The following is a 26,252-nucleotide window of genomic DNA, read 5'->3' as shown; positions in this document are numbered from 1 at the left end:
TGGAATAATATTTCAAGGGAAGTTTTTCACAACTACCTTCTGTAAACCCTGTAAGTTATTTGTAAAACTGTGAACTTTAAATTTTTGTTCTGTTCAGAAAGTGTCCAATGGCTATTAAAAATTCTTGATTTTGTAAAAACCTTAAATGTATCTCACACAATAGACTTTGTTATAACCATTATTTCTACATTTGCAGCTTTGGTTTAGTGCCAGCTCAACCATTGAACGTTCCGAGTCCACTCAACATGAACCAATCTTTAGATGTGACGTTACCACTGAATTCCAACGGCCCTGTACAGCGTATGGAGCCCATTGCAAGCCTTCAGGTTGCAGTCAAAAACAACATTGATGTCATGTATTTCAGTGCTCTAGCTTCCATCAATGCACTGTTCCTAGAGACTGGCGAAATGGGTGAGTGAATCAAACTACATGTACTTAGTGCAAATTCATTAAAATATCACTACAATTTCAAACCAACTAATATTGCCATAATATAAGTTATCACACAAGCGCCAGTGGAATACGGAAAAATATAACGCTTCTGCGTCACATATCTATCGAGGCCGAAGGCCTAGTTGGATATGGGATGCAGAAGCGCTATTTTTGTCTGTATTTCCACGAGCGTGCGTGTGATAACGTATTTATCTTTAAGTAAAGTTGACGCGTGAAATAGATCACACAAGACGCAGGTAGCTTAATATTAGCCGTGCAATACAGGTTGATATCACCACTCCATTCTGCAAATCTGATTGGAGGATTAGCGCATACTTGAAGATATTATAGTATGTTGAAGATATTATAGTATGTTGAAGATATTATAGTATGTTGAAGATATTATAGTATGTTGAAGATATTATAGTATGTTGAAGATATTATAGTATGTTGTTGTAACCCTTTCCCAGGGTGATGGGTTATATTCCTTTTTGAATAAAACATGAAATCAATCATTTTAATCTTACAAACTCAGAGCTGCTGAGTTTCCCTGGTTCTGCAGAAAGTCCTCTTAAAATACACAAATCTTTCCTTGTTCCGATGAACCAACTTGAAACTCATCCAGATTCACAAAACTTTGTCCATCCTATGTTGAGTGTAATTGTTATCTTCCTTATTATTGTACAAATCTCCCTGATGAATACGTTGGTTAAAGTGTGGCCTAATCGTACAATATACTCTTCTCCTATATCACTTGGCACCAAATTGTTCAAACTTGATATAACTGGAATGCTTAACCCAGTAATAGCCTTTTTTTTTGGGGGGGGGCAATCCTTACTGAATTCTCCCCAAATCAACTGAATAGGAGACTTTCCAACGCTAGATGGCAGCAGACATACCGGGTAAATTTCCATTGTTTACGTAGTTCTGAACATGCGCATAATTCTGAGAACAATGGATTTACCCGGTAAGTCTGCTGCCCTCTATCGTACCAGAAAGTCTCCCATTGAGTTGTGTTTGTCTACTGCCTAAATCCTCCAAAATCAACAAATTATATGAGTCGTGATTCCCTGTACTCCCTCATGGATGTGATGGTCAAACATGCCTTCAGATCTTTCTTAAGAAGTGCAACTACTGTTTTACTGTTAATTATTTTGTTTCTTAATTACACTGTGAACTCCTGAACTATCATGACAATGTACTGATTATGTATTAAATGCAGTGGACGCTATTGGTAGTTACTCAAAATATTTATTTGCATAAAACCTTTCTTGGTGACGAGTAATGGGGAGAGGTTGATGGTATAAAACATTGTGAGAAACGGCTCCCTCTGAAGTGCCATAGTTTTCGAGAAAGAAGTAATTTTCCACGAATTTGATTTCGAGACCTCAAGTTTAGAACTTGCGGTCTTGAAATCAACCATCTAAACGCACACAACTTCTTGTGACAAGGGTGTTTTCTTGTTTCATTATTATCTCGCAACTTTGATGACCGATTGAGCTCAAATTTTCACAGGTTTGTTATTTTATGCATATGTTGAGATACACCAACTGTGAAGGCTAGTCTTTGACAATTACCAATAGTGTCCACTGCCTTTAACGCAATGGTGTTTTAATTTAAGCAATATGCAACTTAAAATGTGTGTGTTGAATTTCCTTTGTAGCTTTTTAAAAATCAAACTTCAGCTCATATTCCCTTTAGTTTTTACTTCCTTAATCCTCAGCTCGTTCTTGCTTAATCCTGCCCTTTAATCCCCATCTGTACACATTGTGTTTTTGTTTTGCTGTCAAAATCCCTGTGCACATTTTCAGATGATCCATGTTATTAAAAAAAAACTTTATTTTCCTTTGGCTGCTGCTTGCATTTTATCTTAACAGAAGGTAAGAACGATCACCAATGGAGGTAAAACAAACACCTCTGTGCCCCTTTAAAGCTTCCTAAATGATTCCTCCATTGTAATGTACATCCCAATATGATTTCTATAGTCATTCTTAAAGGGGCTCACACCTTTTGGCCTTGGCACTTATCATGGGGCAATGAAGGGGACACCAAACATCAAAGTTTGCATTTTCTTATGCTGAAATTCAGGTGGTTTCTGTGGCTTTTTAGAGATTCATTATTTAGTTAAACATGTTCGTCGTCAGAGACAACCACAACTCATTAACCTTCCTACTATTAGTGTGTTTCCTATGCCACAATAGTGTTTTTTTTTAGGCACACGCATGCTCATGTATACATTGTAGATAAGAGCTGTGCAAAATGCTATGGTTAACTGGAGAAGCCACCAGCTATGCTCAGTTGCAATGGAACTTGGGCCGCTGTTGGTTGAGATAAGAATAACTATCAACCTTGGTCACTTTCTCTCGTGGCAATTTGTGGCACTGATCAACTATGCATACAAATCCAATGACATGAATATGTGGCATTGGGTCACTGCAACATTGTGTGCAGCACATGTGATATTTTGTGGCACCTTTGAGTATGCTTTAATATGAGGGTTTAACAACCCATAGAGGGAGCCCTACTCCTACGTGTAACACATAGAGAGCTCTAGTCATAACCAACAGAGGGAGCCCTACTCGCAACCAATACAGGGAGCCCTACTCACAACATTGCTGTGCGGTGCATGTTTCTCACAGCTAATAATGTCATTGATTTCTTTCCTGTTGTTTTGATTTATATATTCACCTTTGATTCTAAACCCAGAACCTTTGGTAGCAAACTGTATTTCTTTTCCCTCTTCTTTGATTCTTAACCTTCTAGCGTGCAAACCTTTGTGTTATAAATCTCAAGATTGGTGAAGTCAGTGTACTTTGTTTCTTATAGACGTTAGAGCTCCTTGTAGAGAGACTAGCTCTCCAACCTAGTAAAGATCAGTGATCATGACTAGTATGTGCTCTGACTTCAAGAGCGGTTAAGAGCACCGGATTCAGGCTCTGGTGTTTGATCAGCAGAGAGTGTGGGTTCCAATCCCGGTCTTGACACTTGCTACATAAAATTGTGGAGGTAGTGCGTTCTGTTCTGCCGGCCAGGCTTCGGATTGATGATACCCAAGCCTACATCCGTATAGACTGTAAAAGGGGCAACCCTGTTTCAGCCCTAGGCGTAGGTGGCAACGGCCTCTGGAAACAAATAATTGTGGCCCAAACCTTGAAGTGGCCTTCAAGCCTTGTGTGTCTGGCGACTTGCATAACAAAATTTAAAAAAACATTCGCTTGAGGGATTAATCGTTGTATTATTGTCTCCTCTTATTGCAGAAAAGCGTGATTTTCTGACGGAGTGGCAGAAGCTACCTGCAGCGAATGAAGTCCAGTTTCCAATTGAAGTACCAATGACTGCTGGTAAGATTTAGGTCTTTGTGACATTTCGTTTTATTTATGTTAATTTTGACTGCAATATACTAAAGGTAGGGCCAGAGATGGTTAAACACACCAACAATTATTGATCTTGAACAATTTTGGGGGTGAGAAGCAGTGTAGCTATTGAATCTACTTTGAGAAAGGATTTTTGAAGAAATATGGTTTGGACAGGCCTGGAAATTCATCTTTGACTATGTTGAATGGGCAAGGCCACTTTCATTTTGCAAAGGGTACTTCCATTGGAAAATCTTAAAGTCAACGGGAACATTTCTGAAAGGTGCCAAGGAAAAGACCAGGGGCAACAGAGGCATGACTTCCATGGCCTGTGTGTAATTCCAGGCCTGTTTGGATAGTTTTCATGAATCATTTATTCAAGTGGTTGTGATCGCTACCAATATAACATCAGAAAGATACATTTATGATAGTACATTTTTCAAATCTGTGCCACTGAAAATATCCTGGGGGCATTTAAAGCGCACAGTTTACTAGCCTAGTGGGCTACTTTACAAAAAGCTTAGGCACTCGGCATGCTCTCACTGTACGGTCTGTTTACCATTATTGTATAGGGGATGTAAAATTTGCTGTTCTTTATTTCAACAGATGAAGTGGTGCAGAAATTACAAACCAACAACATCTTCACTGTAGCAAGACGGCACTTGGATGGCCAAGACATGCTGTACCAGTCACTGAAGTTGCCCAATAATATCTGGGTTCTGATTGAGCTGAAGATGCAGCCAGGAGTTTCGTCAGCGACGGTGAGCATTGCTTTGTTTGACTCTTTAGCCCTTACCCTCCCCAACCCATCAAAATCAAACAGCATGATTTATTAGGTTCTGTTATACTGCGGACTAGTGAACTGGATGTGCTTTCAAACATGGGATCAGGAAATCACTGTTTGAATCTTTAAACCTAACCCTCCCCACCCATCAAAACCCAACAGCATGTTTTGTTTGGTTCTGCTGTACTGCGAACTAGTGAACTAGATGTGCTTTCAAACATGGGATCAGGAAATCACTGTTTGAATCTTTAAACCTAACCCTCCCCACCCATCAAAACCCAACAGCATGTTTTGTTTGGTTCTGCTGTACTGCGAACTAGTGAACTAGATGTGCTTTCAAACATGGGATCAGGAAATCACTGTTTGAATCTTTAAACCTAACCCTCCCCACCCATCAAAACCCAACAGCATGTTTTGTTTGGTTCTGCTGTACTGCGAACTAGTGAACTAGATGTGCTTTCAAACATGGGATCAGGAAATCACTGTTTGAATCTTTAAACCTAACCCTCCCCACCCATCAAAACCCAACAGCATGTTTTGTTTGGTTCTGCTGTACTGCGAACTAGTGAACTAGATGTGCTTTCAAACATGGGATCAGGAAATCACTGTTTGAATCTTTAAACCTAACCCTCCCCACCCATCAAAACCCAACAGCATGTTTTGTTTGGTTCTGCTGTACTGCGAACTAGTGAACTAGATGTGTTTTATACATGGGAATGTGGTCAGGTTGTCTGGTCGGCCTAGTGGTATCTTTCCTCTACATGTACTTCCTGCTTTAAGACCCGATTCGAATCATACCAGGGGCACTATATGTTGATTTGGTTTTCAGTTACAATCTGACTGCATGGGTTTTTCCCTGGAATAATTCTCTGGGGTTTCCTCCAACATCTAAAACTGAAACTTCCTTCCTTGTCTTCTCTCCATGGGGTTCTTGACTGTGTATAGTTTATCTTTTTTGTTTTTCTGAGAGTCCTTGTCTTCACACCAGAGCAAGGGTGTTGAGTTAGGCTTTTGCTTCACCATTTCATGAAAGTTTTTCATTGTAAACGTTTTGTAGGTTTCAATTCAAAATAACAAATGAATATTTTGTTTTTGTATTTGTTTGCAGCTTTCTTTGAAGTGTCAACTGGTAGACATTTCCCAAATGGTCCATGTGAGTTACAAAGCCATTCTGCAGAATTGAAGAAGCCGCTCAGCCAGTAATCTTGTTTGTCTGTGTATATCATGATATAGCGGGCTGGGACACTTTGAAAACGGGACTACTGCTCACCTGTTTTTTATTTAGTGGTAACCAAATATCCTTGTTTCAATGTTAGATATTAAATTGTGTTGATGCCTTGTGCCTCCACCCTCTCACTACCCATCCCTTGATCCCTGGTTATAAGGCAGCTACAGTTTGAATAGCCTCTGTCTGGCACCCCCATATTAAGATATTGATAGAAAAGGGAGATCCCCAACATTGGGGTAAATATAGTAAGTTTTGTGTTAGACCACTGGCACATTCATCTGGAGATTGCAGGTTCAAATCCCAGCCCAGTCAATTTGTCTTTATTTAAACCAAAATTATAAGAAAAACACAGTTAAGCTACGACTGTATAAGAAGTTAGGTGTTTGCTCAGAATTGAAATGACCTGTTAAAAACAAGTTGTTGCAAAGTTTCTCGCACTTATACATTTTTTAGTTGTGTATATTTCTCAAAAATCAAGAAACAAAGTCTGGGAGTGTTCTTTGTAATACACATTATACCCCATAAAATATTTGCATATAGTACTCCTGTACACTGTAGAATCATCCTTCAGATCAAGCCACATAATGGTGATTCTGAAAATCCATTTAAACTGTTCTGTAATTATATACAACTATGTTATGTAAACACATGTAACAATACTGTGGACACCTCCATATCTAGTTCATAACACAACTCTGCATCAGTAGAATTCCTGTATATCAAATGAAATGCCACTTATTTGTGGTGCCGGGTCATTGGGTTTTCCTTTGTGAGCTTGGCATTATGAAGGCTCTTTTCATATAATGCATGCTTGGTGTTCTGCAAATATTTGCGCATAAAAGTGTTGGCACACTGTTTTGTAATCATGAAGAAAACAGTGCTCTCAGAGTTTGGGATTCAGCAATTCTCAACTCAAACCCATTATTCAGCCCTGAAGTGCTGCTCAGTGAATTTGAGTTGGATTTATAGACAAAATACTATTGTTTCTCACTGCCTGAGATTTATTTGTATATGGAAACTTCTGTGCTTAAACAACGGCTTTTGAAGAAGAAAAAAAAAATCATTTTTGAATATTGGTTTTTGTCACATTGTGGATTGCGACCCTTATCATAGATGATTATATCATTCCCAAATTTATATGATTAAAAAATCAGGATCCAATGTGCTCTTGAATCAAGGTTAAAAACAGCATATTAAGAATACCAAAATGTAACAACTATGTTGAGAGAACGTCTATAAAGCAGTTTTATACCAACATTGAATAATGTTGTGCCATTCCAAACGGCAGATTTAGGACCATTAAAGGGCAATGCTCCACATTTTATACTGCTTTAAGGGGTTCCCCCTCACACCTTTTCAAATTCCCATTCTGGATTTGGATCTGCCTATGGACCATCATTTTATGCTGTTCCTAACCTTAACTATTATGTGCTTAATTATTACTTTAGAAATTGAATGTCTTTGTAGTCTTCGACCCCGCATATTGTATATTATTAATATGGTAAACTATTGTAAAAGTATTAAAATGAATGAATAAACCCTAGTAGCTAAACTCTATGATGGAAATCTTTAATAATGTCGCTGTGGGGGCAGGCTAGTCAAAAGTCTTAACAGCTAGGATAGGTCGCGGTAAGATTGTGGTATATTTTTATTAAAAGTTACGTTTGGCGATCATGCTCGTCCAGTGTCGGGTATTTACTGCCCCCTCGTGTGGCCTACAATCCAAATATGCAATTTTTTTATAACCACATTTTCATAGGTATTCATATCTCCATGTGTCCATCCCCAACCCCCCCCCCCCCCTGTGATCGTGGCTTTTAGCTATGGTCTTCCTGATAATTTGTTTATACATCATTGCCTGAAATAGTGCCTTCTCATGGATTAACCTTTGTCATTAGCGTAGCCTGGGGGGGGGGGGGTCAAGCCTCTGATTGCACCACCCACAGAGCATCTAGAATGCAAAATTTTTAGGGGCCCTTAAGCAGGCCCCTGACCCCACGCCGTTAAGGCTTCGCACTAAGCGCTCGCATGCTTCACTTTCATCTTTTTTCTGAAGTGCCCCCTAGAGAAATTAGTGCCAACCCCCCCCCTTGTGCCCCCCCCCCCCAAAAAAAGTTAATCCTGTTACACATTCAATATGTGTTAAATAACTAAAATCAAAGTTTTCTCCTAACATACTGTGAGAATTCCTTACTAGTCGTTAAATTCTGCCTCAAATTTCATAGCATACAGAAGAAAGATCCGTTTTTCCCCATGTACTGCCAGGTACCTATTCGATTTCAAGTTCGTTCAAAGGCGCGGCGGGCTACCGAAACTTTCATTGTGTCCATTGTTTGATCTCATTCATGGTGGACAAAAGGGGGATTCCCTTCCCTTTCTTTAGCAAACAGGATACACCGGACTCCCTCAGGCTACCGGCTCATTATTCAATTGTTATTTCTGTTTGTACGGAGCCTGAGGTCGCAAGCTCCGTTATACTTGGAAATCGAGCTGAATGGGAACACATTGAACTTCATTCAAAACGCCACCATTAAATTTTGTTTGTGTAAAAAATAAGACCCGGATATGCCGAGGAACCCGAAAAAAAAGTCTCATATGAATATTTATCAACAATTTGCGTCCTGTGGTTGGTGGGCGGGGGCGACACTCTCTACATCACGTGCAACTTTAAGCCACGCCCCCAATTTTACATAACAAAACACGAGCGCCCCCAAGAGGCGAGCATGCGCAGTTTTAGATCACGATCATTCTTTGCGCGGAGAGCCATGTGGGGAAAATAGGCAATATCCTGTTGAAATGAGTCACTATTTAAGCGAAATCATCGACCGAGGGTCTTCATTTTTTACTACAACTTGTAAAGGGTGAGACATGGCAGGTAGCGGAGCTGCAAAATGCGGATTTATCCTTCTAGATGTGCTGGCATTGGCACTGGGTAAGTATTCTTAAAAATAAAATTGTGACATCGAAAAATACACTGACTGAATTGTGCTTAAGTTCTGTTACACTGTTATTACGCAATCTTAGCTGTCAAATAGAACACCATGGGTTTTTATGGATAACTTTCCGTATGGCGCCACCACTTTTTCACTCATTTTAACAAAAAGGGATATATCAATCAATGAGGTAAATTAGAATTAGATACAGTATTATTTCATATCAAATGAAAAAGTGGTGGCGCCATATGGAAACTTTTCCCATTTTAATTCTTATGAAATGTGCGCTTGAATTTTCCTTTGGAAATGTCCAAATTTTAGCTTTAGTAGATACCTAGTCCTCTCCAGAGGAATATTAAAAAAGGGGAAAGGTCCAACATCCGTCCTTGAAATAAAAATGAAATAAACCCATTAAAAGTAGAGGCTGGATGAGTTAATAAGGCCTGTGTTGTTGTTTTGTTTTGCATGTAAATAAATGTATGACACTTTTAGCAAAAAAATAAATAAAAAAATTGACATGTAATTAATTGTTATAATTTATGCTCTTCTTTGTAGTTGCCATACCAGCAATCTTGTTCCGCATCCCAGGACTCAAGATACCCATATTCCAACGTGGTTTCTACTGCGATGACCAAACTCTTTCTTATCCATACAAGAGCTCTACTGTACCGGTAGCAGCACTGTATGGGGTGGGCGTGGGTTTCCCCATTATATTGGTATGTTTTGTTTACAATAACTTTAAAATGTGCTTTTTGAAACAATGGCATCTGGTTTGGATTGGCTCATGCTACATGTAGCTTAGCTCTGCGGTTATTTTGACAATTGCCTAGGCTTTGCGTACTTGCTCAAGGCCTCAGACAAGAGAACGGAGCCTGAAGCTGAATCCAAAGAAAGTTAATGGTAGAGTGTCATGGCTGAGTGGTCTAGTGAACTGTAAAGTTCTGAACTGATAGCAGAAATGAGCAATATAAGCCATGTCTTGGCATTTTGTGATAACTATACAGACACGAATGGTCTAGAAAGGTTAAATCACAAAGTTGTTGTTCTTTATAATTGGTTTACCCATACACCCGATGTATGTTAGCCCTGTATACTCAGTCTTTTTACAACCTCTGTGACTAACAAATCCTACCAGATTACTCAGGGGAGATTCATACCCATGACCTTTGCACTCTTGAGCAGTGTCTTATCAACTGGACAAAAGAGATTGCCCGGTAGCTATAGAGGCAGTTTGAATCCTATATTTTAGCAGCGGGTATCGCTACGATTTAGTTTTTGTTTGTTGTTCTTTGTTCATAGATCATGCTGACCGAGATCGTCATCTTTGCTTACCGGAGACGTCAAGACACGGAATACCTCCCGTCCGGCAGCTTCAACCGATGCTGCTGTGATGTGGTCATTCCACCTCTCCTTTATCAGGTCCTCAAGTACATCGCTCAGTTCTGGTTTGGGTTGCTCATCGTCTTGACGTCATTTGACATCGGTAAGAATGTTATCGGCCGCCTCCGGCCTCACTTCCTCACCGTTTGCCAGCCCAACTTCGGGGCGCTGAACTGTACGAATGGGCCCCTTCATATGTATATTGAGGAGTACGAGTGTATGGGAGAGAGCGAACACCGAATTGAATCTGCACAGTGAGTAAACATTCATCTCTGACCCTCAAAATCATGACCTCTGATCTCAGACCTTCCCCCAATCTTCTTGCTAGCTACAGTCCTTGAACCTCCTGGGCAATTTCCTTGAACCTCCTGGGCAACTTCCTTGAACCTCCTGGGCAATTGCCTTGAACCTCCTGGGCAATTTCCTTGAACCTCCTGGGCGATTTCTAGATTGTAACGGGTCATTCAGATAAGTCTGATGTTAATAAAACAAAATAAATAGATTTTGTTTGTTTTCAAAAATGTGGCGGAAAAATCAAGACAAAGAAATTGAACTTAGTATTACAATAACTCAATTTAAATATCCTTGACGTTGTTTTGTTCTTACAAAGATCCTGGATGAACTATACACTGTAATTCAAGATACTAAACAAAAATGACACATACATGTAGTAATCTTTACAAAGCAAATCACAAGGGAAACTGGCTTTCTTTGAAGATTTTAAACAATTTTGGTTTGAATAAAGACAAATTTATTACAATGGTTCATGTACTTGAACCAATGGCTTGTAATCTCATCAACCTGATCATCAAGGCATGCATATTTGTGGCTATGCCTGCAATTACATACAGGAAAGCTTCCATGGTGAGAAATGGTAGTCACAACGACTGCAAAAACACACCCAAAAGAGTTTCAGTTGAAAATACGCTTGAATACAAAGTTAATTGTTCGCCTCAAAAGGTAAAATTTTCCGTGGAATAGCCCACATGTATCTGTGTCTACAATTGCATACAGGAAGGCTGTCGTGGAGAGAAATTGACGTAAACACACCCAAACTATTCTTCATGATTCCACGCCTTTAACTTCCAAGTCTCAAACTTCATGACTAATCTTCTGTTTGTTTCTCTTTCTGCGTGTTTCTACAGTCGCTCCTTCCCGTCTGGTCATGCTGCCATTTCAGTCTACTGTATGCTGTTCCTAACGGTGAGTCACTAAACAGTCCCCCCCCCCACCCACCCCTCCCACCCTGCTCGACAGTTATCCTGCTCCTTTCTGATTACGCACATCCTCCAATCAGTTTGTTTCACCTGTAAAAAACGTCCTACAATCTCAACCAAACTTCAGCGTCAATCTTGAAAAAGGGGCTTTAGCCACTTCAATTCAGTTCTAACAAATCTTATCTTGTAAAACTTTTAAATCAACTTCAAATTTTAGTGGAGAGAAGTGTTAGACCTTGTATTAACCCACGACACTCACAGCAATTGCTTTTGCTCTGGTGCTAAACATCAAATGGAGCATGCAGCCAGAGTTGAACATGTTGAAACTGCAGTTTACCATTGTCATTTTTTGGCAAGGGGTATCAGCAAAAACACATTCAGGAAGATGAATGTTCGGACCTCAAACTTTGTTTTATTCCCAGAATTTTTTCTCCAGGGGATGTTGTTATTTAAGTGATATCCTTAGAATGTTCAGCCATCGTTATGTACCACTGTGGCCGTGACATCCTGAAGGAATTACACAGTCTTAAGAGTAGCAGTGTCCCTAATCTTAAGGAAGGAAGGAGAAAATTGACTGGTCAGAATAAGATTTTGACATGGTGTTTGGAGATAACTGCAACCCTATCTGTCATTATAAGGTGTCATGACCGAGCGGTTAAGAGCATCAAATTTAAGTTCTGTGCCCGTTTTTATAATCCCTGTTAGCACAGAAACTTGCTTAGTACAAAACAAATTCGCTTAGCAAAACTAGTGTACCAGCCAGATTAGTATACAGTAACCATTGCTCAAGTCATTTGTGGAGCACAGAAAAATCTTGCTTTGAAAAAAACAGAGAATTGCGACTAGTACATGAACCCTCCACTCATTTTTGGTTCGAAAAACACACAACAAACCATCTTGTAATAATTGTCCACCTTTGGTAATTACTCCAAAAATTAATGACATTGAATATTTACTTGATAAAGAGCTCTGTCAGAGAGCTGTTGATATTATTTTAAGAAGCATGGAACTTGATCGAAGATTCCTTGATGGAGTGTAAACTTGAAGCATTTCAGAAATATAGTGGGGAGCCTTGCCATTTAGAGCTTTGTGGACAATGTGGACAATGAGCATCAGTGACCTTTTAACAAGAATTCCAATTTGATTCAAGGATTCTCTCTGTTGAGAGTGGTCTGGACAACAAATCTGAATGAGGCACTGGTCTTGGTTATGGGTCTCTTAAATGTATTGAAAAATACATCCTGTTCTTTGTTCGCATTTTATAACACATTTTTTAGCCTTGCCTGTCAGTACTGGGCCCAATTTCATAGAGCTGATTAAGTATTTCAAAGTGTATTTTGACATGAGCTTATTGTACTGTACGTCCCATTGGTATGCACTCAACCTTGACGTCATTATCCACCCATGGTGAATACATTTGAAATGTGTTTTTTATTTCAACTTGTAAAGCAGCCCAACAGTCTGTGTTCTCCCTGTGGTCTGCTGGCAAAATGCCAGTTTATCTTCAGTTTTTTTGTATTTCATTTGGGTGGCCAATTCAGTGGTAAACATTGGTCTCCCATGGGTACCAGCTACTTGTAGTGTATAAAGATAGAATACAAATTAAACAGTACAAAAGGAATACAGACTGCTAACAGAGTAAATCAAACAATTTTTTGTAAAAATGTACTTTCCAATTCATTTAATAATAACAGATAATATATAACTGGATTTATAGTCTAATTTACAAAAGGATGCAAGGCGCTTTAGTATAGTTTCTGTATAGCCTTTTTTGAACTAATTATTTTTATGAAACAGAGTTGCCCCATGTTGATCTCTCAACATGGTTGGGAGAAACTCACTCCTGGATGGTTGAATATGCTCAAGACTTGCACAGTCTATTTCAGATTGCAATATTTCTCTTGATATTTAGTTTTCTCCCTGAAAAATGGTCCACTCTAAGCATCTGTAAATGTTGTTCTGGACCTCAATGATGCCAAGTGTTCCAGCTGAATGAAGAGGCTATTGCTCACAACAGCTGCTGTAGGCCTACACATTAAACACTTCATTTTGTGCATACCTTTGTCTTGAATTAAAATCTAAATCCATTGCAAATGACAATTGAGGAAACCATTAGATATGGACCAACAAATACAGTGGCTGGTCGTGGTGGAAGACCTTCTAAGTTCGATCCTATTATCCAAGAACCACTCATACAGCGACCCAATGCATTCGGACTGGGCGCTTCAGGCTATAAAAAAACATTTACTTATGGTAGGAAAATTGTTGGAAAGTTGCACCCACAGCAATTGCTGTGGTGCTCTGTGTTTTTGCTGAGGTACACTTTCCAAAGTTCCTATACAAATGTTAATTTTCTTCATAGAAGTGCCCCGTAACAGAGGAAAATTGCTGTGCGTCTTCAAGAGGGAAGTTCAGGGCCTAAGAATAAACTGATTGACACATTCTCTTAAAATATTGTGTTTTTTCCTCTTACATGGTTCATGGGGTGGCGTGGTTGGCTAGTGCTTAAAGCGCTCACCTCTCACCAAGGTGACCCCGGTTCGAATCCCGGCAAGGGCCATATGTGAGTTGAGTTGTGTTGATTCTCTGCTGTGCCACAAGGGTTTTCCAGACCATCCAGTTTTTCCTCCCTGGGTCTTGGCTGTGCTCTGCAGACTCCCTTGCATGCCTGCTTCTCGAACACGTAGCAGCCGCGTCCTTCGCACTTCAGCTCTTAGCTGCGAGTAAGGATGGTTAGCACTCCAAATTTGTATTATTAGCTGTTCCGAACTACCGTCGGAACAGGTTTTGTTTTCGTCTAGATTTTTATTGTTTTTATTATTATTCTTTGTTTCCGCCTAAAACCCCATTGCATTTGTACACGTTTTTTGTTTATTCCTAATCTCCCAAACCACAAGGTCAAAAGAGTTAAATCATAATATCAAATTGAAGCTTAGAACATAAGCTTAATTCTAAATGTCACAAATGTCAAAATTCTTAATTAATTAACCACGTGATCTTCATTTGAATTTTTAATTTGTAAACTTGATGCAGTCACTTTCATGTTATTGTGAAATATTCTATTTGGTAATACAACACAGTATGTACCTATATGAGTTGTTAACTTCTTGAGAGGAGTCTATAGTATTTTTTTTCCTACCCGCGTTCTGGACACATAACTCTGTACACGCACAAAGTACGGACATTTAGGATTTTCGTTAGAACGTGCGTTAAATTTGTCCTTGTTTTTCTAACCGCGTTCTGGACCAATTACTCTGTGCATGGGTTTTTGTTAAAACGAACGTACGTAATTAGATAGGGATTTTTGACGACATCGACGTCGTCGTCAAAAACCCCTAAAGGCATCTAATACTACATTTCAACCCTTCTTAATAGTTATAGGCGTTTTTAGCAGTTCATATTTAGTGACAATGGTCGCAAAATCATGAAACGAGAATTATTTCGCCGGATCATAATCCCCTCTGTTGATGCACACATGTAAAAACCCACCATTTTTACATCGTGCCCTTCTAGCCTAGTGGTCATCAGTCGCGACTACGCTCCTGAGAATTGCGAGTTCGAATCTCCGTCCGAAATCAATATTTGTTTATCCCCCAAAACTAAAAATATATTTCCTTTTGTAATATTTAAGTTTGATTCTTATCTTTATATCGATAGTGTTGCCTTTTCTTTTTCTCAAATGTTAGCCCAACATAACCTGTGTGCATGCATGACACGATGATGTTTAAAAACACAGTAAGCGAAAAATGGTGATCATAAGCGCAGAGTTTGGTGGTTAAGAGTTCTGTGAAATCAACTTATACTAGATCAAACATCAACCAGCGACCCCCCAAAAAAATTAAAATCGTAATTAATTAACCACATGACCCATATTTGCATATTTAATTGTACAAGGGGACAAAGTTATTGGAACTTCCTGTTGATGCTGACATCATGAGAACATCAGCATAAGTATTGGAATTGCACTACCTATTGAACCACTTGGAGTGTTCAAGGAGTCCAACACGTCAGTTAAGAGTCCAACTCTGATTGTAAAAATCAATTCAGGCATCATCTTCAATTTAATTTTATGCAACAAGCAAACTTATAAATTTTCTGATTTTATTTCAAAGAGTAACATAAATGGCTGTTAGCAAACGGTTTTCAACAAAAACTACATGGTGTACGTGCACAATACTCTTACTGGCCTCAAGCATTTACCTCTAGATAATAAATCAAGCATTCAGTTCAAAATGATAAATGTTTGTTATTGCCACGTTATGAATCATGAATCATACACAGCTACTATTCACAAGAAAATCTATGTGTGGAGGGTAACAGACAGCACACAATGGAACCGGAGTTTAACAATGACAATACCAAAAGTGCAATCGTCAGCCCTTGAAGTTTATTATACATGGGGCTGCGCAGTCATAGTCGTCAAGGCGCCAGTGGCGTACGACGTTGATTGATTGATTGATTGGGCTGATGGTGATCAAAAAGATAAAAGTTGTTATCGCCACATTATTCAACGAACCCGTGAACCAATTTCTCTAGTATTTATTTTGGGTATTTTGTTTATCTGTTTCATTTAAATATATGGTTCAGTTTTATTTTACGCTAACTGTTTTTGTGTTTGTTCTTCCTGTAAATTTGAATTGTTTTGCCGCTACATAAGATTACACCCACTAAATAGAATTGCTTACATTGCTTTCTTCGTTAGAAACGGGGGGGGGGGGGGGGGGGGGGGTCCGTACTCGTTAAGGTTTGCTTTTTATGGGCCCCTCCATCCCCTACATGTGTTTTGCATTGATTTTTAGTTGTTTTTTTCTATTATTGTACGATTGCAATTGCTTGTAATAAATTATTTATTACCTTCTGTGTAGACTAAGCAAGTCTCGCGCGTATTTGAACTTGCGGGACCATTATGTTCCAAACCTTATGGAGTTTTACGTGGGACATTTTGTTTCGTCCATTATTTTAGTTTAACGTAGTTTATGACCATGAATATTAGAAATATTGTTGGAAATGTAATACTAGTTAACAAAACGTATACAAGTAAAATCCTTTCAACAAAAGAAATCCTACTTTCGGGATGTCGACTTCCCGAGATAAATTATCACAGGAAGACGACATCCTAATTTTAGGATGTCGACTTCCCGAGATAAATTATCACAGCAAGACGACATCCTACTTTTGGGATATCGACATTCCGAGATAAATTATCACAGGAAGACGACATTCTTCTTTTAGAATGTCGACTTCCCGAGATAAATTATCACAGGAAGATGACAACTGACGTTTAGGATGTCGACATACCGAGATAAATTATCACAGCAAGACGACATCCTACTTTTAGGATGTCGACATCCCGAGATAAATTATCACAGGAAGACGACATCCTACTTTTAGGATGTCGACATTCCGAGATCAATTATCACAGGAAGACGACATTCTTCTTTAAGAATGTCGACTGTTTGTAGTTATAAGACTCCTTGGGGATAGGAGAAAAATTTGGAAAAACCGTGACCTCAATTTGACCTCTACTTCCGGGTCAACCAGAAGTGGGACCATATCTCAAGAACTACTCAACCGATTTTCAATTTGTTTTCACTTACAGACTCCTTGACATTAATATTTACTGTGAAAACTCGTGACCCCATGTTGGCTGGCCTCTACGTCCAGGTGAACCGGAAGTGGGACCATACGCCAAGTACTATACAACCGATTTTCAAACTTGTTTGTTCAGTTTTATCCTCCTAAGGCATTAAAAATAAACTTTGAAAATCCATGACCCCAAGTTGATCTCTACTTCCGGGTCAACCAGAAGTGGCACCATATCTCAAGAACTACACAACCGATTTTCTAACTTTTTTCAGTTACAGACTCCTTGGGCGTTAGAGATTAGCCTTAGGTAATACCGTGACCCCATGAAGTGGCACCGTAACTCAAGACACTGTACAGTATTTTCAAACTTTTTTTCAGTTATAGACTCCTTGGTAATGTTAACACAAAATCAAAGCAAAAGAACACGGAACAGCTTTGTGTTTGTTCACAAACGCCTAATGTCTAGTTATTATTATGGTTCGACAACTATTTTAAACTTCTTCCTTTTGTTGTCTTGATCTACAGCTTTACATTCAGTGTCGTTGGAAGTGGGGGGACACGGCTTTCCTTCGCCCCTTGGTGCAGTTCATTGCCCTCATGCTGGCTTTCTACACCTGTCTCAGCCGCATCTCAGATTACAAGCACCACTGGTCTGATGTATTTGCTGGAGCCGTCCTGGGCGGGGGCGTTGCTGTTCTTGTGGTAAGTCTGAATATTTATAATTATTATAATCTGTCTTCTGGAATATCAGCAGTTGGGCTAGATTTTTTGGGGGAAACTCACAAGACCACAGGGCTTTTGTCTCAATAATAATAATAACCCGTTTTTCTATAGCGCTTTTGACACTCAGAGGGCGTCCCAAAGCGTTTCACACTATTACCCCCTGGTCACTGGGCCTTAATCACTCCTTAAATCATCTCAGCTCCCTGGTGGGGAGTATGCAGCCTTGTGCAATATTAAAATGCACTGTGCAGCTAAAATCAATCACAAGAACCATCTCTGCCCTCACAGGTACCCATTTACCTGGGGCCTTATACTTCAAGTAGACAATGGAGGTGATTGCCTCCATGCCCCCAGGTCATTGCCTTGGTGCCCTTGAAATGCTCCAGTAGAAATTTACAATTTCCTCATAGGGGGCCCTTGCCCTGTCAAAAACGAAGCGTGCAGGCCTGTTACTGGACATGTTTTATTTGTACAAGACCAAAATCAAAATGAGGAAATAATAAGTTTTGTAATCAAATATTTAGAGAAGATTAATCTCATTACTCTATAGGTGAGTATACTTCAATGCTCAACAGAGTTTTAATATATTTATCAGACCCAAAGTCAACATTTGAATGCAGGCCTAATTCTTCACGGAGGCGACGAAGGCGATTGCCTCCGTGCCCCCTGGTCATTGCCTTGGTGCCCTAGAAATTCACAATTTCCTCATAGAGTGCCCTTTTATCAACGAGAAAATGCCCTTGGCCTGTCTAAAAGGAAGCATACAGGCCTGTTTGTCTTTTTGGAAACTTTTCTTAGTGCCCTCGGTGGCCTTTGAAAAGTTTCCCACATACCTGAATATGATTTTCCAATACATGTACACGTGCCCTTTGCAAAATCAAAATGGCCTTGCCCTTTTAGAGATGAAATTTCAGGCCTTGTAGTCTGCGATGAACATGTTTAGTAAAAGAAGTTTATTTCAATAGTTTCAACAACTATCAACACACATTAACTCTTTTCTTCATGGTTTTGAACTAAAAATGATTAACATGATTAATAAAAACAATTCAATATTTATTTTACTTTAATGATTGTAGTGTAATTAACATTGAAGTGTAATTAACATTTAGTTAATTTTTTTGTTAACAGTAAATATCAAAACATTGGCTCCTTTTTTTCATGGTTTTGAAGTAAGTTGCATTAACCTTTTCTCCTGCAGTCCTACAGTGTCAACCAACAAAAGAAAGGTAAGTGTCAACAATGCAGTGGTCAGTGTCTGTGACAAGACGGTCGTTATTTTCTTTATTGATGCTTTTTGTGCACTAAGTAGAAGGACTAAAGCTTTCTAACCTTGAAAAATTAACACACTTTTGGTGAAGGGCTCGTTGTTTGGCTTTCTCTTAGGCTTTGTTAATATGCTTAAAGGCACTGATGGACACCTTTGGTAATTGTCAAAGACCGGTATTTTCACTTGGTGTATCTCAACATATGCATAAAAAAACAAACCTGTGAAAAGTGGGCTCAATTGAAAAAAAACCATCCTCGTTAGACAAATGTGTTTGCTTTCAGATGCCTAAAAAAAGGCTTCAGGGCTGAGGTCTGTTATTATTTGAGTGAGAAATTACTTCTTTCTCAAAAACCACGTCACTTCAGAGGGAGCCGTTTCTCACAATGTGTTATACTATCAACCTCTCCCCATTACTTGTTACCAGAAAAGGTTTTATGCTAATAATTATTTTGAGTAATTACCAATAGTGTCCAGTGCCTTTAAGACTGTAAAAGTTTCAACTCATCTTATGAAACATTAACCCAACACTAAAATTGGCTATAGACCCTACAATATTCTTATGTCTTCCACTGTTAACTCAACACCCAAGTGGACTTAAGTCATTAGTGCTGGTTGCAATAAGAAGTAATTAATTGGGCATTTTGTCTCAAATTCTATGAAGTACAACTTCCTGTATAGGATTGCGTAGTTGTGGACCATTGTGGTTTATCATAAAATTTAGATTTATGGAGTCCCTTATTTTGATCCAAGCTTTAATGGCAATGATAAAATATAAAAACTTTGGTAAACAAGATAATTATTTTTAGTTTCTGTATATTACAGTACGAGTAACACTATATAAATGTTACAGGTAGATACATGTACATGTACTCCCATGCAATAAAACATAGAGGTAGGGTTTATGTAGATGTAGTTAAAATCAATGATGAGTGAAAATGACCCACTGTGCAGTTTGAAAGCCGAATCAGCATGTTTTACTTCACAAAAATATTCAAAGCATTCCACTTACATGGTACACTACAGAATGCTATTGTTGTAGAGATTTTGACATTCTTGTAAAAAAAAAAAAAAAATACTAAAGTCAATGAACTGTGTAAGTCTATCTCCTGTTTGAACCTAGTATTTGCTTTGTCCTTTGTATGGTACTTGCTGTTGTTAATCTGTAAGTATGACCAAAATGTTTGACTGGCACCCCAAAAAAGATATTGACAAAATAGGGAGATTGCAGTTATAGCGCTAGATACATTTAAGAATGGAGGCCGCAGGTTCAATTTATGTTCTATTAAATTTTTCTTTGTTTACAAAGAAAAATTGTTTCCTGCCTACAAAACAATTTTCATAACCGCTGCTTATTGCAAAGCCTCACTCCCCTCTCTTCCTTCCCTATGCTGTGACTTTGAGTAAAACAAAAGACACTCTAACTGGCTATCGGTTCTGTAAGCAGACGAATGACGCAAAAATGTATTCCATTATGGCAACCACTTGTTCGGTCAACTCAAATCTTCGTAGCTGTGTGTGAAATTCACTTATGCTTAGGCGCAATTTTCTTCTCAGAACTTCCTTACCTGTAAAAGTAGTTAAAAATGGCTTCAGCTATACTGTAGTGTTTTAAAGCAAAGATTGCAATTAATAAATAAATGCATCCCGCCTTTCGCATCAACTATCCCTATCCCTTCTAATAATCTGTACCTTCTTACAGGTAAAAGTAAAGCAAATGCTTTACTCTGCTCAGAAACTTTGTCTCTTTGCAGCTCTGTTTTTATGTACAATACAACTTTGTTACCTGTATAGTCCATAAGCATAAACAAACATACATTAGCTAAAACTAAAAGAAACTCATAATAATAATAATAATTGTGGCTTCTTAGATAGCACACATGTCCGTCACCCAGTGATGCTCCTGGCGCTGTAACATACAGTATTTCCTGCCAGATGTTGGACTATGTTTGAATTATGAGACCTAATTCTGATAGCACCATGTACATGTAGTGCTTCACAAGGTGCTGTGGCGCAATTTGCTGCCGATCGGACCAGGAACACCAGGGCAAACCCCTTCTCTTTTGGATAAGTGCACTGGGTTCTTTTACATGCGTTACATAACACATGGGACCAACGGCTTAACGTCCCATCCGAAGGACGAAGCAATGGTGAAGTGTCACCGCTGGGGATTCGTTGCCTACACAAAACAAGTAGCAGGAAAAGTCAAACTTGAAGTGAAATAACAAGCAAAGCAAGGGTTTCAGTTACATTGTTCCCCTTGAGATCCAATTTACCATTCATTGGGATCTTAAAATAAGTGAGACCCAGGAACCCTTAAAAGTGACTCGAGCACTGGGGTCGATTTCACAAAGAGTTAGGACTAGTCCTAACTTAGGACTAGTCCTAGGAGATATACACATTGCATGGATAGTCCTAAGTTAGGACGAGTAACTGGTCCTAACTCGAGATAAGACTAGTCCAAACTCTTTGTGAAATCCACCCAGAACCCATAGTGCTGTGACCTCTGTATAGCACCGGGGGAAGAATGTCAGTTTCAAATGTGGGAGGGAAAACCCGAAAGGGGAAACCAGAGAGAAGTGAACGGCTTAGAAAGAATTCATGAACCACAAGTATCAGCCATTTTGGTCCTTGAAAAAAAACTATGATTATTTTATCAAGTATTAGAGTTGACTTTCCTGTACCCTCTCTGAAATTAGTGAGAACTGCAGATGATTTTGTCCCTTGTTTCAACCGATTTGAGTGAACTTCAAGCTAAAACTTTAAGAGAGCATGTAGAGTGTACGCATAGTGTAGGCTTTAATTGACTTTCAGGTTTTTAATCACGTATCTGATGTTTAAAAGGCAGTGGACACTATTGGTAATTACTCAAAATAATTATCAGCAAAAAACCCCACTTGGTAATGAGTAATGGTGAGAGGTTGATAGTATAAAACACTGTGAAAAATGGCTCCCCCTGAAGTGACGTAGTTTTAGAGAAAGACGTAATTTTCCCAGAATTTGATTTCGAGACCTCAAGTTTAGAATTTTAGGTCTCAGAATCAAGCATCTGAAAGCACACAACTTCGTGTGACAAGGGTGTTTTTTTCTTTCATAGTTATCTCGCAACTTCGACTACCAATCAAGCTCAAATTTTCACAGGTTTATTATTTTATGCATATGTTGAGATACACCAAGTGAGAAGACTGGTCTTTGACGTTTACCAATAGTGTCCATTGCCTTTAAAAGACCAACATAAAAAGGAAAACAGACCAAAGTAGGAAGAATAGCATGACAGAAATATGCATGTTATTAAGATTATATTCAGTTTCTTTTTGTCCAGCACAACGTTTTTCGTTTTGTTCTCTCTGAATTTCTGCAGACTCTGGGAGCGTCCGACCTCTACCTGTGTCAGAGCAGCAAAGACATGTCGAGTCATCACAATTCAGAAATGGTGTTTATGGAAATGAACCCTCGTTCGACTCGTAGTAACAAGAATGACGGTTTTATCTGAGCAACAACAAGTTGATTTGTTGGTAGTTCTTTTCAATCGAGTTAAAGTTCCCTGGTGACATTTTTAGGTGGAGACCAAAATGGTTGACAATTATTTTAAATGCAGATATGCAAATCAATGTAGGATGTATTTTATTTTTGTTGTTGCATGTAGTTTTTTAGAGCTCGTTAGGTACATGTATCTTGTTTAAAAAAAAATTATATTTACAGCATTTATTTTACACAAAGGTTTTTACAATTTATTTCATTCGCTAGTAAGGTGGTAAAATAACCAGATATTCACCAAAATAGTTATTTAAAAAAGAAAATTTTGCTCGTAATGAATTTTGACAGAAGATGGTGTTTTGAAACAAAAGCATACAGTGTATTTCACATACGCACAACTTTTACTTCTTTATTTATCTACCTCTAATCAAGTGGTATATATTTTTTGGCAATACCTTTGCCAGCTTATACTTTTCCTGAATCTATAAAACGAAATACAAACTAGCACCAAAGAAGGTATAGGCCTATCTATGGGTGACATACGTATACCCTATGAAGCTTGCCTAGGATTTTATTTAGGGGGGAACTGACGTTTTGACCTGAGATCCACAAATTTGTCAAGATAATTTCCTATGAAAAGCCCACCATGTGTCATATTTGTTTATACCTGTAAATTGTAATAGACTTCTGTACACAATACTTTGAATAGATCTATAAACTAAATCCAGTCTTAACAAACTTAATGTAATGATTAAGATCGCTATTGCCAAATGTACAAGAAAACTTTTTATTAGACATCTGTCACTATGCATTTTTTGAACAAGTATTTTTAAAATATTTAATATTTATATGCAAGGTTCTCCCTTGGCAGTGGTCCACTAGCCAAATGCTAGTTAAAAAAGCTGAGGACTGGTTGAAATTTTCGCCAATTAATTGTTGAGAATAGTTCAGTCTTGGAAAGTATCCCTTTATGAAATAAGGACTAGTGGAAAAACTAACAGACTAGTTAGACTAACAGGTCCTGCTGACTGGTCATTGAAGCAGTTCAAACACTGATATAGTTAGCTAATACTAATGAAAGAATTTTTGATTCTGGAAGTTTTTGCACAGAGAAGAGCGATATTATCTGTATCACACATCCATTTAGTATGCAGGCCTGGAACTACACAGAAGCCATGGAGGCCTTGGCGTTTGGTGCCCTGGTCTTGGCTGCTGGTCGTCCGGCCTATATGCTTTGTTTTTGAAAGGGCAAGGGCACCAAGGCATTTCCTCCTTAGAAGAGGGCACCCTGTGACGATATTGTGAATTTCTACTGGAGCATTTTAAGGACACCAAGGCAATGACCATGGGGCACGGAGGCAATTGCCTTTGTTGCCTCCGTGAAGTATCTAGGCCGTAGTGCCTCTTCAATAGCTTCACATAGACATGAAGATTTTCCAGTGGAAGTGTCCTTTGCAAAATTAATATGGTCTTGCCCTCTCCAAGATTAATTTCCAAGCCTGCATTAGTGGAAAGATAAGACTAAGGGTTGGAATTCCAAGGAATTATTAACTATCTTTTTAAAATAAATTTATTTACCCGGAGGCTAGGTTAGTTTGAGCATCGCTGCCTCAAATCTCCAGTTTCAAATGAAGGCTCTTCATTAAAGCCTTGCATACCGTATATTTTTTTTCATAAAGATGTTTTTTTTTTTTTAACCTTGTATTATTTTCATTTTGTATAGGGGGGGATGTAAATTAGTGCCTGAAGTATAGAATGCTTGTATCATAAATAGTAGTTTTTTAAGTTTATTTGATAAATGTTGATGTGTATGATTATGTCATGTAGTGACTCAAGTAATTGACAACTGAAAAGCTGCTGCGAGTATTTTTGGTTGGTACTGATGGCAAAGCTTCCAGTGACTCACTGTGAATTACTGCAACACAGTCATTCTTATCTTGAATCGCCGTGACTCACTCTGACTCACTGTCACTCACTGTGACTCACTGTCACTCACACTTCTAAAGTTAGGCTCAGTGTAGTACAGTTGGGCACACCTACGGTTTCTACCAATTTGTTGTTAGCTTGGCATCTGTCTTGTGAAGAGTCGAACTGGCCCGTAGTCAGTTCAGAAGTCATACTTGCAGTTGGAAATAGCTTGAGTCAATGTGACATTAAATTCAACTGAGATATTAGGCCATATGTTATGTAAAATACAAGGTGTCATGTATAAAATATTTGTAAGGCTCTTAATAATAAATTTTCTGCATGCAGCACAATTTACTGGCTGCACAATGTAATCAATATTTGCACCATAATTATGCATACAACTTTTAGAAAAATTCAAAGTTTTCACAGTTGCACTTTTAAACTTGCACAAAGCATTATCATTAGAATTGTTGGAATAAGTTTGTTAAATAAATACTTTAGATGAAAGTCTGTACACTGTACTCGCACTTCTTAATTTGCATGCTGTATATTTAATGCACTCTTTTTGTTGGTCTTTCCTTGCAATTACAGCACAATTCCATTGTAGACTGCTGCAGTCTGCAGTGCACTGCACAAAAATATGCTGACTGCTGCATATTGCGCCCAACACAGCAGTGAGCAGGATGCATGTGTTTATAACTTCAGCACTGCTATGCACCGCACAAAGCCACACACATTGTTTGCTTCAGCAAGAACAGTTAAATTACTTCAGCATTGCTATACACTGCACAAAGCCGCACTGCCGCATTCACTTCAGCACTGCTTTGCACTGCACAAAACCACGCGCACAGTGTTTACTTCAGCACTACTATTTTAATAGGTGTTTAAAAACACTTCATAAAGCCACACACACCATGTTTACTTTAGCACTAACAGTTATAAGCACTTCACAAAGCCACGTTAAAATTGTTTACTTCAGCAATGCTATGCTGCAAAAAGCCACACTGCCAAGTTCACTTCAACACTACTGTACTGGACAAAGCCACACGCACACATTGGGTACATTCGATTAGCTTCCCTGGGTCTTCCCCGCGGTGCTCACTCGGGTGAGCCCCCGACAAGAGCTAATCGAACGATCATATTCGCCCTCTCGTGGTGACGGCATGCACCTCAGGTCAGCCCAAAGTGACGGGTCCACTCCACAAGCAGGGCACTGGGGGCTCACCCCGTCAAAGCTGTTCGAACGTACTGGGGCAGACCAGGGTCGACCCAGGGAAGCTAAACAAACGCACCCAGTGTTTACTTCAGTATTGCTGTACACTGCATAAAACCAAACTGCTTACACCAGTACTGCTGTACATGTGGCTTTGTGCAGTATGCTGTGCTGATGTGAACTCGGCATTGTGGTTTTATGCAGTGTTTACTTCAGCATTGCTGCGCACTGCACAAAACCACACTGCCGAGTTAAGGTCAGCACCACTCTACTGCACAAAGCCACACGCACAGTCTTACTTCAACACTGTACACTGCACAAAGCCACACACTAATTTGGACAAAGATTTTAATTTGCAATTATGTATTGTTCATCTTTTTAAATATGTAACATTTATACTTATGTTCATTGTTTTAGCAAAAATGCTATGTCTTGTAAACATGTTTATGTGCATGTGCATGCAATTGTTATCATATGAAAAATAACCCATGTGTATGAAACATGGAATCTGTTAGATATATTAATTATTGCAAACTTGTACATACTCTTCTTAAATAGCACCTTTAGTCAAAGCATACAAATATGAAATTAGTAGTATCAAATCTTTAAAATTATGAGGGTTTTTGGTTTTATTAACACACGGAATGTTTTTAATAACATATGGATTTAAATATTCTTGGAGATAATATATTGAGTAATAACAATTCTTATGCAATAAAACTATGCCTTAATGTATTCGAAAATGCAAACACTG

At 38.7% G+C, this 26,252-nt stretch overlaps 2 protein-coding genes across 5 annotated transcripts in view; both read left to right on the top strand.

Annotated features, from left to right (window-relative positions):
* The window catches only part of LOC117290170 (AP-1 complex subunit beta-1-like), a 38,369-nt gene extending 30,894 nt beyond the window's left edge, over window positions 1-7,475 (top strand). For 2 of the 3 annotated variants that reach the window (XM_033771427.1, XM_033771426.1), the window contains exons 15-19: window positions 197-411; window positions 2,310-2,312; window positions 3,690-3,773; window positions 4,392-4,546; window positions 5,678-7,475. In XM_033771427.1, the coding sequence (XP_033627318.1) occupies window positions 197-411; window positions 2,310-2,312; window positions 3,690-3,773; window positions 4,392-4,546; window positions 5,678-5,752 (532 nt within the window). In that variant the 3' untranslated portion in view covers window positions 5,753-7,475. The remainder of the gene's footprint in view (window positions 1-196; window positions 412-2,309; window positions 2,313-3,689; window positions 3,774-4,391; window positions 4,547-5,677) is intronic. The other variant, XM_033771429.1, reaches the window with a different exon arrangement.
* Window positions 7,476-8,550: 1,075 nt separating this feature from the next.
* LOC117290172 (phospholipid phosphatase 1-like) lies at window positions 8,551-24,820 on the top strand. 2 transcript variants are annotated; one of them, XM_033771431.1, is made up of 7 exons: window positions 8,553-8,729; window positions 9,286-9,446; window positions 10,030-10,364; window positions 11,256-11,313; window positions 17,439-17,615; window positions 18,835-18,862; window positions 22,262-24,820. In XM_033771431.1, the coding sequence occupies exons 1-7, from the start codon at window positions 8,666-8,668 to the stop codon at window positions 22,366-22,368; spliced, it is 930 nt and encodes a 309-aa protein (XP_033627322.1). In that variant the 5' UTR covers window positions 8,553-8,665; the 3' UTR covers window positions 22,369-24,820. The 2 variants fall into 2 exon arrangements, with proteins under 2 accessions (XP_033627323.1, XP_033627322.1); XM_033771432.1 differs by lacking the exon at window positions 18,835-18,862 and having other exon boundaries at window positions 8,551-8,729.
* The last annotated feature ends 1,432 nt before the right edge of the window (window positions 24,821-26,252 follow it).

The sequence above is a fragment of the Asterias rubens genome, chromosome 5 (assembly GCF_902459465.1).
Source record: "Asterias rubens chromosome 5, eAstRub1.3, whole genome shotgun sequence".
Lineage (NCBI taxonomy): Eukaryota > Metazoa > Echinodermata > Asteroidea > Forcipulatida > Asteriidae > Asterias > Asterias rubens.
The sequence above is the reverse complement of the archived record's forward strand: the minus strand, read 5'-3'. Positions and strand labels throughout refer to the sequence as shown.